The sequence below is a fragment of the Phyllopteryx taeniolatus genome, chromosome 5, assembly GCF_024500385.1.
Source record: "Phyllopteryx taeniolatus isolate TA_2022b chromosome 5, UOR_Ptae_1.2, whole genome shotgun sequence".
NCBI lineage: Eukaryota > Metazoa > Chordata > Actinopteri > Syngnathiformes > Syngnathidae > Phyllopteryx > Phyllopteryx taeniolatus.
Window position 1 is genome coordinate 26,252,240 of NC_084506.1, and position 16,227 is coordinate 26,268,466.

A 16,227-nucleotide genomic window follows, 5' to 3' on the forward strand; every position below is an offset into this window, starting at 1 on the left:
GTGTGCGCGTTTTAATGAAAGGTGTAGAAGTCATGGGCGGTGACATTAACTAAACATCGTTTACCACTCAAGTGTGGCAATTATATACAACGTTTTAAATAATATACTTTGTGTGTGTAATGTTGAGACATAATATGCTGATAGCAGACATATATTTGTTGCACGAAACCATTTTTGTTTAGGACCGCCTTTTCTGGAGATGTTGGTATTTTATTTAACGCTCTGCAGAGCTTGGTTGTTCTCGGTTCCTTCCAGAATGTCTGGAAAGTTCTCCGCTTCAGCTGCTTGACTTGCACTCTCATTCACGCGTGGACTTTGCACGACGACCCATTTACGCGCCGTCTGTATTAGCGCCTTGGTAAAACAAACGATAGTACCACTATTAGCTGGCTTAAACACACCAGGCAGGTGTTGTTGTGTTTGAGTGCTATTTCAAGTCAGGCTTAGGTTCTATACCCTCGTTTTTACAATGACCGCCGAGGAGCAAACGAGCGAAGGGCACCACACCATCCCCATGGAAGGAGAGGATATCACGTCCAAGAAAGATGGAGGTGTTTTGAAGGTAAATAGTCACGTTGAGAGCGTCGTTTTCTCTTGGTTATTTTTTAAAACATTAAACCGCTTGGGCTGCTAGCGTTAGCGGTCGTCAGCTAGCTCCCCGTGGGCGCGTAACTAATCGTTCATTGTCGTTAATTGTGGAGACGTCCAACAAGTTCGATAACTTACTTTTTTGAACGTTTATGGTTTTATAAACCGTGGCGACTATTAATATGTTGAGAGGTGTTATTAATAAATAACCTGTTGGTGCAGTATGTTGTTGAGCACGTGCCAAGAAAGCTAGGGCTATCTATCTATCTTGTACATTCAAAAAAAAAAGAAAAACTATTTACATTGCTTATTGATGCAGTCTTTCCGGAGCCAAGGTAGCTTAAAAAAATCTCATGAAATACCACCAAACCATGTCACCAAAAGTGGTTCCAGCAGAAAATTATGTGCCTTCTGCAGTTCAGTGGAAGGGCATTTAATTTATCCGACTGTCACTATACAGCGCTGGCATAGGTAGCTGAACAGAGAGAAATTCATAGGAGATACAGTGGGCACGCAAAGTATTCAGACTCCCTTAAAATTTTCACTCTTTGTTATATTGCAGCCATTTGCTAAAATCATTTAAATTCATTTTTCCTCATTAATGTACACACATCACCCCATATTAACAGGGGAAAAAATTGAATTGTTGAATCTGAATTTTTGCAGATTTATTAAAAAAGAAAAACTGAAATACCACACAGCCATAAGTATTCAGACCCTTTGCTGTGACACTAATATATTTAACTCTGGTGCTGATCATCCTTGAGATGGTTCTACACCTTCATTGGAGTCCAGCTGTGTTTGATTATACTGATTGGACTTGATCAGGAAAGCCACACCCCTGTCTATATAAGACCTAACGGCTCGCAGTGCACGTCAGACCAAATGAGAATCGTGAGGTCAAAGGAACTGCCTGAAGAGCTCAGAGACAGAATTGTGGCAAGGAACAGACCTGGCCAAGGTTACAAAAAACAATTCTGCTGCACTTAAGGTTCCTAAGAGCACACCTCCATAATCCTTAAACAGAAGATGTTTGGGATGACCACAACCCTTCCAAGAGCTGGAACTTGAACTTGGCAATTGGGGGAAAAGAGCCTCGGTGAGAGAGGTAAAGAAGAAGCCGAAGATCACTGTGGGTGAGCTCCAGAGATGCAGTCGGGACATGGGAGAAAGTTCTAGAAAGTCAACCATCACTGCAGCCCTCCACCAGTCGGGGCTTTATGGCAGAGTGGCCCGACGGAAGCCTCTCCTCAGTGCAAGACGCATGAAAGCCTGCATGGAGTTTGCGAAAAAAAACACCTGAAGGACTCAAAGATGGTGAGCAATAAGATTCTCTGGTCTGATGAGGCCAAGATAGAACTTTTTGGCCTTAATTCTCAGCGGTATGTGTGGCGAAAACCAGGCACTGCTCATCAACTGTCCAATACAGTCCCAACAGTGAAGCATGGTGGTGGCAGCATCATGCTGTGGGGGTGTTTTTCAGCTGCAGGGACAGAACAACTGGTTGCAATAGAAGGAAAGATGAATGTGGCCAAGTACAGGGATATCCTGGACGAAAACATTGTCCAGAGCGCTCAGGACCACAGACTGCGTCGAAGGTTCCCTTTCCAACAAGACTGACCCTAAGCACACAGCTAAAATAACGGAGTGGCTTTAGAACAACTCAGTGACTGTTCTTGAATGGTCATGCCAGAGCCCTGACTTAAACCCAATTGAGCATCTCTGGAGAGACCTGAAAATGGCTGTCTGCCAACATTCACCATCCAACCTGACAGAACTGGAGAGGATCTGCAAGGAGGAATGGCAGAGGATCCACAAATCCAGGTGTGGAATGACTTGTTGCATCATTCCCAAAAAGACTCACGGCTGTATTAGCTCTAAAGGGTGCTTCTACTAAATACTGAGCAAAGGGTCTGAATACTTATGGCAGTGTGATATTTCAGTTGTTCTTTTTTTAATAAATCTGCAAAAATTTCAACAATGGCTGATAAAATGATTTTAGCAATTGGCTGCAATATAACAAAGACTGAAAAATTTAAGGGGGTCTGAATACTTTCCGTACCCACTGTAAATCATTTTCGGGCCAGTTAAGTTATATGGCAACTGGTTGGGAATTACTAGTCTAGTAGTTAGTACGTCTTCCTCACAGTCCTGAGGTTCATTGAAAACTAATTCATCCATGAGGTAATGGTTGTCTATACTGTATGTGCCGTGTGATTGACTGGGGACCAGTTCACTGTCAGCCCCGCCTCTCGGCACAAATGGACTGATCCGGATGGATACAAACATTTGTGTCTGGAGAGCCTGCCAACCCATCACGTAAGAAATAAAACAACCAAATAAATCTTTTATTTGTCTGCCTTTTTCTGAAAAGGTGTCTGTGAGCAAACAGTTCTACACTAATTAACAACATCATAACCACATCCACACTGACTTTCTCAGCCAAATGACTTGACCAGCTGAACCGGCTACATCTTCGTAAAAAAAACAGCATTGTGGACCACGCGCCGTCTTGTGCCAGGTAACCCAAAAAAGGAACTAAGTCTCTATTTCACCGTCCCAGGCCAGCGACCACCAGTCCGGAGATGCAGGCCAAGTTATACTTCAACCTCGCTGCCCAGGTTTTCAGCAAGCTGCCCGTTGTCAAAGACTTCCAGCTGTTGTTGGTTGGACTAAGTTCCAGAATGCAAAAAACACTTGTGCCAGCCGACACACGTCATGTCAAAGCCAGGCCAAAAGGAGATAAAGTGCAGCGTAACCAGCATTAGCTTCAGAAAATAATGTGATGATAATGTGATAATGCAATGGTATCTCTACAGGCAACTGTTAAGATGTGTTGCCTTATTAATTAATAACCTGTTTCTGCCAATCGTTTAGAATGTGCCAGGGGCTTTCCAAAAAATAACTGCGATGCAAAATTATAAATGCAAATTACGAGACTTGCACATGACACATCTTAAGGGAGACTGACATTTTTTCCCCAAATTTTAAACCGTTCCCAGGTGTCTTGTATGGTAAACATTTTTGGCAGAAGACTTTTGAGAAAATGTCCCAAGAATGAATAATTTTAAATGTATTTTTGCAGCCCAGCATATTTCTTGCTATGGTGAATTGACATGGTTTTAGCAGCGGATCTGTCTCCAGCAGTGCACCTTCAACCCACCCCTCATACTGCTGGGCCAATGGCAAGGCTTCTCTGCTGGTCTGTAGACACCTTTTTAGAAATAGGCAGATAACAAAAGATTTACTCGGTTGTTTAATTTCACACGTAATGAGTTCCTTACTTCTAATTTTGCTAATACAATGTAACATTGATATAAAAGGGCCCCGATGTACGGGTTTTTCGAGTTACACGACATTGCTTGTTAGGTTTTAAATAGATTTTATTTGTGTGTGTGTTTCGATCTAAAAAAAAAAAAAAGCGAGCTTCAGATATACCGCCACTGGAGTTAAGTGAATATTGAGCAATTTAGTCCAGCAGGGTGATTATGGGGGGGAAAAAAATAATCACAATAATTTTGATTATTTAAATTACTATTATCCATCCATCCATTTTCTGAGTCACTTCTCCTCACTAGGGTCGCGGGCGTGCTGGAGCCTATCCGAGCTATCATCGGGCAGGAGGCGGGGTACACCCTGAACTGGTTGCCAGCCAATCGGAGGGCATATACAAACAACCATTACCACTCACATTCACACCTACGGGCAATTTAGAGATGTCAATTAAAATTACTATTAATAAGAACAATTATGTATTCATTTCAAAACTTGAAAAAATCATGCCCTCCCATGATTTAATGCAAATTTTAGCTAGCCCGTCAATAGGGCTTTCCATTGTTTTAGCATTAAGCTGGTGATTGTTCTAAAATGAAGTGTCTTATATTTAAATATACAATGTGTGTAGTTCTTTTTGTTGTGCGTTTAATTTTACAGGAACAGGGTGTCATTTTACAGCTTAAAACATGCTCTGGGTAACGTTACAGGTTTGCTGCTCATTCAGGGTGCTTTGACAAAGCAGGAACTTGCATCCACACAATGTGCTGTTTGGCAGATTGATCATATTTCTTTGATTTAAAAATGTTTATGATTGTGAGAAGCCAAAATCTCAATCATGATAGATTTGTTGGATGATCTTAAACATTAAAGTGGGAAACTATCCCAAAAATATTATTTGAGGAGGGGGCCAATACTTTGAACAGATGCACACAAAATGAGAACACTTGCAAGGAGCTGTAGGCCACAGCTCAGCTCACACCCAGACACTGGCATGCAGAGTAATTCGCCAATCGGACTCTGGGTCCTTTTGTCACTGACGAGGCCACACCCCTTTAAGGCACTCAGCAAATTAATAGTACAGTAGTAAGTAAGTGATATCACTTAAAACTTTTTTTTTACATTGTCTTATGTTGTAAGTTTTTATACAATGCTATTTTTCTTTTATTAAAAACGCTTAAAACAAAACTTGTTTTGGGGGGCTGGAATGAATAAATGGTATTTCATTGGGGAAATTGTATTTGACACAAGACTAAATTTGCAAGAATAAATTCAGTTATGAGCTTGGTCACTGTGAAAAGTGAAACTCTTAAGGTACCACTGCATGTCCTCACTGCCTTGTTTTCAGCTGGTGAAAAGGGAAGGCACTGGTGCAGATTTCCCAATGACTGGGGATAAAGTTTTTGTTCACTACGTGGGCACCCTTCTGGATGGCACTCCCTTTGACTCCAGCCGAGACCGAGGAGAGAAGTTCTCCTTTGAGTTGGGCAAAGGTTGGTTTCCTGTTGTTAAGGAGATGACGCCAGCCCATCATGGCGATGACTGTTTCCATCCCTCTTCCCTGTGTGTTCGTGCTCAGGTCAAGTCATAAAGGCGTGGGACATCGGCGTGGCCACTATGAAAGAGGGTGAGCTCTGCCAGCTCATCTGTGGGCCAGAGTATGCGTACGGGTCTGCGGGCAGCCCACCCAAAATCCCCCCCAACGCCACACTTGTTTTTGAGGTAAGCCTGTGCTACACTCAATTTTCCTCATTATTAGGTCTGTGCGGAAGTAGCTCAGTTTCTTACTGTAACTCCTCGCCATACAGCTACATATACTGTACTGTATTACTTTTTTAAATTACAAAAAGCATGGCGGGATTGTCAAGGAAGAAGCCGATTGCCTTGGTCGCAGTAGCTATATTGTGATAATCAAGAGAGTAAACGGGTGAGATAAAGGAGAGTATGGGTATTTGAGAAGCTATTTGCAATGATCGCCCCATTCATTGACTGCACTCATTGATGTACAGTGCCAACAGAAAGTGTTCCCACCCCTTCACGTTTTCCACATTTTGCTGTTACTTATTGTAAAGCTGATTTGAGTATAGTTTTCTTTAAAAAAAACTCTACAAAAATTGATATACCTTAATGACAGTAAAAACACAAGTTCAGACGTGTGAATGTATAAAAAATGTGAACATTCATTCAACATTCAAACATAATAGGTACATAAGTATTCACACTCTTTCCTATGACACTCAAACTTAAGCTCAGGTGCATCTGATTTCCACTGATCATCCTTGAGATGCTTCTACAACTTCAATGGAGTCCACCTGTGGTAAATTCAGTTGATTAAACATCATTTGGAATTGCACACACCTGTCTGTATAACGTCTCATAGTTGGTAGTGCATGTCAGAGCAGAAACCAAGCCAGGACATCTAAGGAATTGTCTGCAGACCTCCGAGACCGGATTGTGTCAGGGCACAAAGCTGGGGAAGGCTACAAAAGAATTTCAGCAGCATTGAAGGCACTGTGGTCTTGATTTGGAAATTGAAGTTTGTAACCGCCGGGACCCTTCCTAGATCTGGCCGTCCGACCAAGCTGAGCAACCGGGGAAGAAGGGCCTTGGTCAGAGAGGTGTACAAGAACCTTATGGTCACAAAGGCGGAGCTCCAGTGTTCCCTTGCGGAGGTAGGAGAACCATCCAGAAGGTCAACCATTGCTAACGCACTCCACCAATCAGGCCTTATGGTAGAGTGGCCAGACAGAAGCCACTTCTCACTAAAAGGCACATGGCAGCCCACTTGGAGTTTGCCAAAAGGCACCTTAAGGATACTCAGACCTGTAGAAACAAAATTCTCTGGTCTGATGAAACCAAAATATAACTTTTTGGCCTGAATTGCAAGCGCCATTTCTAAACCTTTAGGATTCTAGTGAACCACAATGAGAGCCATTATCCCTAAATGGAGAAAACGTGGAACAGTGGGAAACCTTTCCCAGGAGTGACCAGCCAACAAAAATTACCCAAGAGCAGAGGGAAGACTCATCCAAGAGGTCACAAAGGAACCCAGGATAACATCTAAATAACTGCAGGCCTCCCTTGCCTCAGTTAAGGGCAGTGTTTGTGACTCAATGGTGAGGAGGAGACTGGGGAAAAATGGCCTCCAAGGCAGAGTTCCAAAGCAAAAACCACTGCTGACCATCATACTTTCGCCCACAAAAAATCTGAATGATTCCCAAGACTTGCAGTTGGATGCCGACCAGTTCCGGGTGTACCCCGCCTTTTGCCCAAAGATAGCTGGGATAGGCTCTGGCACGCCCACGACCCTAATGAGGATAAGCGTTGCGGAAAATGGATGGATGATTCCCTATACTTTTGGGAGAATATTCTATGGGCTGATGAGACAAAAGGTGAACTCTTCGGAAGGTAAGGTGAACTCTTCGGAAGGTGTGTGCCTCGTTACATCTGGCGAAAATGTAACAGCATTACAGAACAAGAACATCACCAACAGTCAAATGTGGTGGTAGTGTGATGGTCTCGGGCTGCTTACTCCTGCAGGACCTGTGGACAACCTGCTGTGATTGATGGAACCATGAATTGTGCTATTTACCAGAAATTCCTGAAGGAGACTGTTCGGTCATCATTTGAGACCTTGAGCTGAAGCCCACTTGGGTTCTGCAGCAGGACAACAGTCCAAAACACATCAGCAAGTCAACTTCAAATTAAAAAAAAAAATGGAGAGGAAAAATAAAATGGATTTGCAGTAGCCTACTAAAATTCTGTACTTAAACTGGATTGAAAAGCTGTGGCACAACCTTAAAAAGGCTTTCTCCGTTGTTGCTGACTTAAAACGAGTGAGGCCAAAATATCTGTACAGAGATGTGACACTAATTGCCAGTTATAGAAATGTATTTCAGTTATATTTTTATTTTCTTTCTTTCACAATTTAAACTGCATTTTATGTTTACTTGGGTTATATTTGTCTATTTACATTTGTTTGATCTATTCTTAAAGTGGGGAAACTATCCCAAAAATGTATTTGTGAAGAGAAGGGGACCAGTACTTTTTAACAGCGTTGTCGTTACTGTATTGGAACGGCTTTGCATCGGCCAGGTGGATCTCGCTCCATACGACATTTTTGTTGTGAAGTTCATGTGATAAAATATGGCATTATTGATTTTGTTACATCTTTGACGTTGCGTTGCCCTTCACCTGCATTCAAGGTTCGAATCGCAGCAAAACTAATTGCAGAGGGTCTGCCTCTTATAAAAACTGGTTGCACAAATATGAAAACTGCGCAACAGTTCAGTCACTTAAACTCAATTAAATGACGGTCATTTCCACACCGCATTGTTAAATCTGTTACTATGCCTGTCCCTACTGTCTTCACCTGCAGGTGGAACTTTTTGATTTCCGGGGGGAGGATTTAACAGAAGACGAGGATGGAGGGATTATCCGCCGCATTATCACCAGAGGGCATGGCTATGCCAAGCCTAATGAAGGAGCCTCTGTTGAAGGTAACACATTTCTGATACTACCTTAACAAAAAATTGATTACTTCGCAATATCTACAAATGTAGCAGTGTACATTTAAAAAGTAACTTTCTAAAATACATTTAATTTTTAGATTCAGTATTCATTAGTTACACAGCCTGAGAGCCAACACACAAGCTGTATGAAATTACACAATTAAAACAGTAGTATGTTGTTGTGACATGACACAGTATGAGCACGGCATTTTGGTTTGTCTCCTCTTAAGTGAGCTTCGAGGGCACCTGCGAGGGGCGCGTGTTCGATGAGAGGGAACTCAAGTTCGAGATCGGAGACGGAGACAGTCTCTGCTTGCCGGCCGGAGTGGAGAAAGCCATCATGGCCATGGAGGAGGGAGAGGAGGCTCTGTTTTACATCAAACCCAAGTACGAATGCATGTTTACTGAGCAGCCTTAATTGTAGATCTAAAGGACAAATATTATGTCAGTGAATTTAATTGTTTCTCTACAAATAATTGGGTTTCTGGAGCACCTGCCCATCCATTTAGGTTGAAAAGTGTTATTGTATAATAATATGATGTCAAACGCTCATATACTTTGACTCAGGGTGCAACTGCGTCAGCCATTACAAGGATGATGGAATAAAAACATTAGGATAACAAATATTGAAGCCATAATTTATTAACGATTCCGATTACAGAGTAATGATTATGTTGTGCAATTGAAAAGTATGAAGAATTATCTTTATCCTTTTAGAAAATATAACTGTCCCTCGGTAGTGTTCTTGACAAAAATTATGAAAATATGGAAATTCAGACAAATTTGGACATTGTTCTTGAAGTGAATTTCAATAGGTTGGCATCTCTGTTCATATGATGTTGGTCTACCCTTTGCAGCTGTAACAGCTTCAACTCTTGTGGGAAGGCTTTCAACAAGGTATAGGAGTGAGTTTATGGAGTTTTTGCCCATTCTTCCATGAGCATATTTGTGAGATCACACACTGATGTTGGACGAGAAGGCCCGGCTCACTGTCCACTCGAAATCAACCCCAAGGTGTTCTCTCGATTTAAGGGCAGGACTCTGTGCAGGCCAGTCAACTTCATCCATACCAAATTCTCTCATCCATGTATTTATGCTGAATTGCTTGTGCACTGGTGCGCAGACATGTTGGAACAGGAAGGAGTAACCCCCAAACTGTTAGACTGTCCAAAATCTCTTGGTATGTGGAAGCATTCTGATTTTGTTTCACTGGAGCACAGGGGCTAATGTTTTGGACATTTCCAACTTTCTGGGAACAGTTTGGAGATGCCCCTTCCTGTTCCAACATGACTGTGCATCATTGCACAAATCAAGGTTAAAAAAGACACGGATGAATGAATTTGATGTGGATAAACTGTTTTGCATAATCCTAACCTCAACCCTATAGAACACTTGTAGATGAATGAGAGCGGAAACTGAGAGCCAGGCCTTCTCCAACATCAGAGTGTAACCTCACATATACGCTTCTGGAAAAATGTTCATAAATTCCCATAAACACACTCCTAAACCTTGTGGAAAACCTTCCCAAAAGAGTTAAAGATTTTCTAATTGCAGAGGGTGGACTGATGTCATATTGAACCCTATGGATTAGGAATGGTATGTCACTTAACTTCGTATGTGAGTCAAGGCAGGTGAGCCAATGCTTTTGGCAATATAGTGTAGCTGCAAAGGGTGGACTGACATGCTGAACTCTATGGATGAGGAATGGTATGTCACTTAAGTTCAAATGTGAGCCAATACTTTTGGCAATATAGTGTATGTTATGAGACATGGGAACAGTTTTAAACTGTTAAAACAAATGCATACAGTGTATGCCTCATTTAAATGAAACTGCAAGAGGTCAGGTATAAGTACAAATAACTTTTTCTGTTTTTTCTTTCAGGTATGGCTTCGGGGATGCTGGAAACACCAAATATAACATCCCCGGCGGGGCGCTCTTGCAGTACAAGATCAAGCTGACAGCCTTCGAAAAGGCCAAAGAGTCGTGGGAGATGAATGCGTCAGAGAAGTTGGAACAGAGCGTAGTAGTGAAAGAGAAGGGCACGCAGTATTTTAAGGTACGCACAGGTGGCTGAGTTTACAGCCACACGAGAAACATTTGACTGTGGATGTTGTCTAATTGACACTGGTGCCTTTGCTTTCAGGAGGGTAAGTTCAACCAGGCGTCTGTGCAGTACAAGAGGATTGTGTCATGGCTTGAGAATGAGTCGGCGTTGTCCGAGGAGGAGGAGAACAAGGCCAAAGCGCTGCGGCTGGCTGCGCATCTCAACTTGGCCATGTGCTACCTGAAGCTCAAAGAGCCCAACCAAGCACTGGAAAACTGTAACAAGGCAAGACATCACACACACTAAACCAGTGATTCAACCATGTGCCGCGAGAGATAATCAGGTGTTGCTAGGGTTGAGAATCGAAAACCGATTGGAACCAGGACTAACGTTCCAGTTCTCCCGGAACCGTTCAAATTTAAACATTTCAGTTCCCGGTTTCAATGCCTACTCCTCTTGCCGCGAAGAAGTGGCACCGAAAAGCAACAAAGAAGCGGTGTAAACCAACGAAGAACAACGGGCACAATGAGGTGCTGGTGCTCAACGGCAACGACGGCGAACAAAAGTGTGTCTTAGCTTTGTTAAAATCAATGACCAGTCGCATCAGTGCAACACTTGGAATAAATTATATGGTGCAAAGGAGGCTTTCACGATGTGTAGCGTCTGATGCGTTCCGAGCCTCAGCCTACATCGTGCGGAGCTCCAGTGAAGTAAACTCTGTCAATTGGGTGAGTGAAATAAAATAAGTCTATGCCAACATTGAGACAGCTATGCCAACATTGAGACAGCTAACAAGGTAAACGGTAAATGGTTTTTAGCGTTTATTTTAGTCTTCAAACCAACGTAACCACCAATGACAAAAATAACATAACCTTGGGCTAAAACTTCACCTTAGCAACTTTACATCACAATGAATTGGGACAAAATTCACAAACGTCTCACAGTATCACAACACTAACCTTGTGCCTCATTGGTGGGTAGGAAAAGGAATCTGCGTTTTATAGCCTTTTGTTCCATCCATTAAAAAAAATAATGAATCGCCGGTGCCGTGTGAAGTTACTTTTCGTGTCAAAATGCTGAGTTCTGGTGCGTAGCCTTCAAAATAAAAGGCTAGAGGCTTAAAACAAGAAGTCAAGTTAAAACTTGCACTTATAAACCATTTGACGTGATGAAACAGAATACAGGGGCAGCTATATAGCTGTCAGTGAAGTCAACTCTCAGTCAACTGGGTGAGTGACACAATAAAATAGTTAAAACAGTTATAACAACTTTTAACAATGCTATATTTAACTTTTAGCTGAAACATTAATGAATATTAAGTCAATTGGGTTAGTTCCACACATTGCCTTTTAGTTCATAGTTTTAATATTGATACTGGTTATAGAGAAACCTCAAGTCAAAGGCTGCTAAGAAAATGGATGTTCATAATTTGGACACCCTTTATTTAAACCATGCAAATGTTTTTTGACCCAGCCCCATAAAAGAATTGGAATTGAGAACCGTTTGGAACCAGACTTGAACTAAGGAACCGGAATCAGAACCGGAATTGCTCAAATTCAAACGATGCCCAACCCAAGGTGTTGCACGGGGAGGTAGTCCAAATTGTTTTTATTTACAACAAATAAAGATGCATATCTTTGGGGCGGCTACAGCTGAGTTTGTAGAGCAGGTCGTCCAAGTGACCAAAGGGTCCCCAGTTCGAATCCTGGCTCCAACTGTCAGCTGTCAAAGTGTCCTCAGGCAAGACACTGAACTCTGATTTGCTCCCAGTGGGTATGATGGCGCTTTGCATGTGGCTGCTGCCATGCAAGGCAGTGCCCATTGGTGTATAAATGTGTGAGTGAATGGGTGAATTTGAGGTTTTGTAAAGCGCTTTGGCCACCGTATGGTGTGCTGATAGTGACAGGCAGAACAATTACATGCTTTTCCACTAGAGGGAAGAAGGTAGATAATTAACCTGTTTTCTGCCATAGAACAGAATGTTATGGCATGTAGACCCTAATTAAATTAATGGTTAAATTTACATGAAATCATCATTTCAGCATATGCTCTTTGTTACTTTTTATTGTGTTTTGAGATTTTACGTTCTAAAATAAAATATGTTCCTTGGCTCAATAAAGGTTATGAAACACTGTATTAAACTACAGTAGAGACTCCAAAGGGTTTGATTATTGAATAAAGGCTGTCTGGTGAATGCTCACAGGCTCTGGAGTTGGACAAGTCCAGCGAGAAGGCGCTGTTCCGAAGGGGCGAGGCACTGTCTGGCATGAAGGAGTTTGACAAGGCCAGGGATGACTTTCAGCGTGTTGTTCAACTTTATCCCTCAAACAAGGCTGCCAAGAGTCAGGTATGATGTCACTGCGCAAAGAAGTTAGACACATTTACACAATCTCCAGCTTTTGCTTTTACTAAGCGTGAACAATGGGAGTCAGAAATGAGTGTTGTTGTGTTTTTTGTTTTTTTTTTGTTCCCCCCCCCCCTACAAATTTTTAATGTAATTGCTGCATTAGTGATAGACTACAGTGTGTTCAGACTGCACACATTTGGGTTAGGTCGCCATCGTACAGTCAGAACTCTGTTTTAAACCGAGCACCCCCTGTAGTTGTGTTACTGTAGTATAGAAGTCCTACTAAAACTAGTGCTGCAAGTGTTCTATTTTTTGAAAGATTACTTTTCCACGTCCCATGCAGAATACATGGTTAGGCCGCACAAGAAGGCATGCTCAGGTAGCGGCTTACTGGTTTTCCAGTAGATTGTTTTATATTTATAGCCTAGATGTGTATTGTGTACTGCGATTATCACTTTACTAACACATTAGCATATTTATAGGTTACAGCACATTTCATTGCATACTGATTTTGGTTGTATTGCCACCGTAGGAATAGAGGTCCGTCATAAACGAAGGACCTTCTGTAAATACAATATAAATAAAACGATAAACCTTTTTGTATTATCAAAATACCATAAAACATGGTTAAATTAATCTCTCTAATGTTGTCTATAAAAGCACACATGAGGCAATGTTGCCTCCATTTGTCCGCCTCCCCCACTACCACACCCACCATATTTTTATGTAAAAATGGCACCGACACGGAGTTTGGGAGGGCAAAATTTACCTGGTAATTATCTGTATTTGGATGTAGTATTAGAGGTGGGACAATGCCTGTTTGAAAGTGGAATTCCACTGTGCGTGACAGAGAGAGGGGTGTCAAATTTTTGCCCGTCGTGTTGAAAGCAGTTGTCATTGTCTTCCAATCCAGGTGAGACAATATCCTGCCTTTTATTTTGTTGCCCTTACATCTCTGTTGTTGTCGTCCAGATGGTTCTTTGTCAGAAGCAAATCAGGGAGCAGCACGATAAGGACAAGCGTACATACGCCAACATGTTCCAGAAGTTTGCAGCGAGGGACTCAAAGGTAACCGTTCTTTCCAACCCACAATGGGACAATGCTGCTAAATGCATAACAATTTTTAGCAGCTCAACCAATTTAAAATGGGAGAGCCCACAGATGACGAGGAAGTACTGTAATTCTCATGAATAATTTGGCCATTTTTTTTTCTCACAAAAAAATTGTCAAAGGTCGATAGAGCATAGTATACATGGGTATAAGGAAAATGAAAACAATTGTATAACTGTATGCCGGCGCCTAGGGGTTATGAAAAAGGCATTTTATTCCAACATATGTAACGTTTACTGTTACAAATTTATATTAATACAGTAAATTTTTGTTACTCGCCCGAAAATCATGATGTCCTCGTGCCTGCCGCCGTATCATATCTGATGCTCCCACATCCGTTTGACAGCATCGAATTAGCATTTTAGTTTACGAGATTGCAGATTTATTTTTTGTACTGCCACTTCACAGAGCACATCTCCAAAGTAAATGGGCGGGGGTCGCTGTCATCATAGGGTGTTTCGTACTACTTGAACGCTGGCGGCTAGATCCATTCCACACATCCACACACAGATGTAATTTCTGAATATTAACTCCGTGGCGGGCTAATATGCGAGAGCATTGGCCTGAGGTTCCGCCTGTGTGCTCGGGACCTGCTTTGGCTAAGTCACAGCAGTTGATGAGACCACAAAAAAACGTCCACCGCTTCTGCTGTTAAGAAGTAACGGTAATTTTACTCCATTACAGTGATCTAAATGTCGCTTGCTACTTTTATCAATTATTGCTTATTTGTCAACTATTTCGTGTGCAAGACTACGACTTCGACTTGCGCATTGGGCGCGTTTTGCTCCAATCCAATTAAGCGAGTGACGTTTAAGTCTAGTTCACCAATCAAATGACACAGTCATGACCTCACGTCTATTGGGCTTCCAAGTAATAACACTAGATAAGCAAGCCCGGCTGATCGTCGTGCCTGTGTGGCCACCTTGTTAGTTTCTGATGAAAATGCAACCCCAATTCCAATGAAGTTGGGACGTTGTGTTAAATATAAATAAAAACGGAATACAGTGATTTGCAAATCATGTTCAACCTTTATATTTAATTGAATACACTACAAATACAAGATATTTAATGTTCAAACTGATAAACTTTGTTTTTAGCAAATAATCATTAACTTAGAATTTTATGGCTGCAACACATTCCAAAAAAGCTGGGACAGGGTCATGTTTACCACAGTGTTACATCACCTTTTCTTTTAACAACATTCAATAAACGTTTGGGAACTGAGGACACTAATTGTTGAAGCTTTGTAGGTGGAATTCCTTCCCATTCTTGCTTGATGTACAGCTTCAGCTGTTCAACAGTTGTCGTATTTTACGCTTCATAATGCGCCACACATTTTCAATGGGTGACAGGTCTGGACTGCAGGCAGGCCAGTCTCATACCCGCACTCTTTTACTACAAAGCCACGCTGTTGTAACACCTGCAGAATGTGGTTTGGCATTGTCTTGCTGAAATAAGGAGGGGCGTCCATGAAAAAGACGTTGCTTGGATGGCAGCATATGTTTCCCCAAAACCTATATGTACCTTTCAGCATTAATGGTGCCTTCACAGATGTGTAAGTTACCCATGCCATTGGCACTAATGCAGCCCCATACCATCACAGATGCTGGCTTTTCAACTTTGCGTCCATAACAGTCCGGATGGTTCTTTTCCTCTTTGGCCCGGAGGACACCACGTCCACAATTTCCAAAAACAATTTTAAATGTGGACTTGTCAGACCACGGAACACTTTTCCACTTTGCATCAGTCCATCTTAGATGAGCTCGGGCCCAGAGAAGCCAGTGGAGTTTCTGGGTGTTGTTGATAAATGGCTTTTACTTTGCATAGTAGAGTTTCAAGTTGCACTTACGGATGTAGCGCCGAACTGTATTTACTGACATTGGTTTTCTGAAGTGTTCCTGAGCCCATGTGGTGATATCCTTTACAAATTGATGTCGTTTTTTGATGCAGTGCTGCCTGAGGGATCGAAGCTCACGGGCATTCAATGTTGGTTTTCGGCCTTGCCGCTTACATGCAGTGATTTCTCCAGATTCTCTGAACCTTTTGATGATGATATGGACCGTAGATGATGAAATCCCTAAATTCCTTGCAATTGTACGTTGAGGAACATTGTCCTTAAACTGTTCAACTATTTTCTCACGCACTTGTTCACCAAGAGGTGAACCTCGCCCCATCGTTGCTTGTGAATCACTGAGCAATTCGGGGAAGCTCCTTTTATACCCAATCGTGGCACCCACCTGTTCCCAATTAGCCTGTTCACCTGTGGGATGTTCCAAACGTGTTTGATGAGCATTCCTCAACTTTCTCAGTCTTTTTTGTCACCTGTCCCGGCTTTTTTGGAACGTGTTGCAAC

General features: G+C 42.1%; 2 protein-coding genes across 2 annotated transcripts in view; one reads left to right on the forward strand and one right to left on the reverse strand.

Annotated features, from left to right (window-relative positions):
* ddx11 (DEAD/H (Asp-Glu-Ala-Asp/His) box helicase 11) overlaps positions 1 to 16,227 on the reverse strand; it is a 65,721-nt gene that overhangs the window by 22,555 nt on the left and 26,939 nt on the right. The window lies entirely within an intron of this gene.
* fkbp4 (FKBP prolyl isomerase 4) overlaps positions 231 to 16,227 on the forward strand; it is a 22,041-nt gene continuing 6,044 nt past the window's right edge. Inside the window, exons 1-9 of the mRNA XM_061774233.1 lie at positions 231 to 562; positions 5,210 to 5,354; positions 5,441 to 5,583; positions 8,240 to 8,360; positions 8,603 to 8,759; positions 10,255 to 10,429; positions 10,517 to 10,702; positions 12,621 to 12,764; positions 13,737 to 13,832. Of these exons, the coding sequence (XP_061630217.1) occupies positions 470 to 562; positions 5,210 to 5,354; positions 5,441 to 5,583; positions 8,240 to 8,360; positions 8,603 to 8,759; positions 10,255 to 10,429; positions 10,517 to 10,702; positions 12,621 to 12,764; positions 13,737 to 13,832 (1,260 nt within the window). The 5' untranslated portion in view covers positions 231 to 469. The remainder of the gene's footprint in view (positions 563 to 5,209; positions 5,355 to 5,440; positions 5,584 to 8,239; positions 8,361 to 8,602; positions 8,760 to 10,254; positions 10,430 to 10,516; positions 10,703 to 12,620; positions 12,765 to 13,736; positions 13,833 to 16,227) is intronic.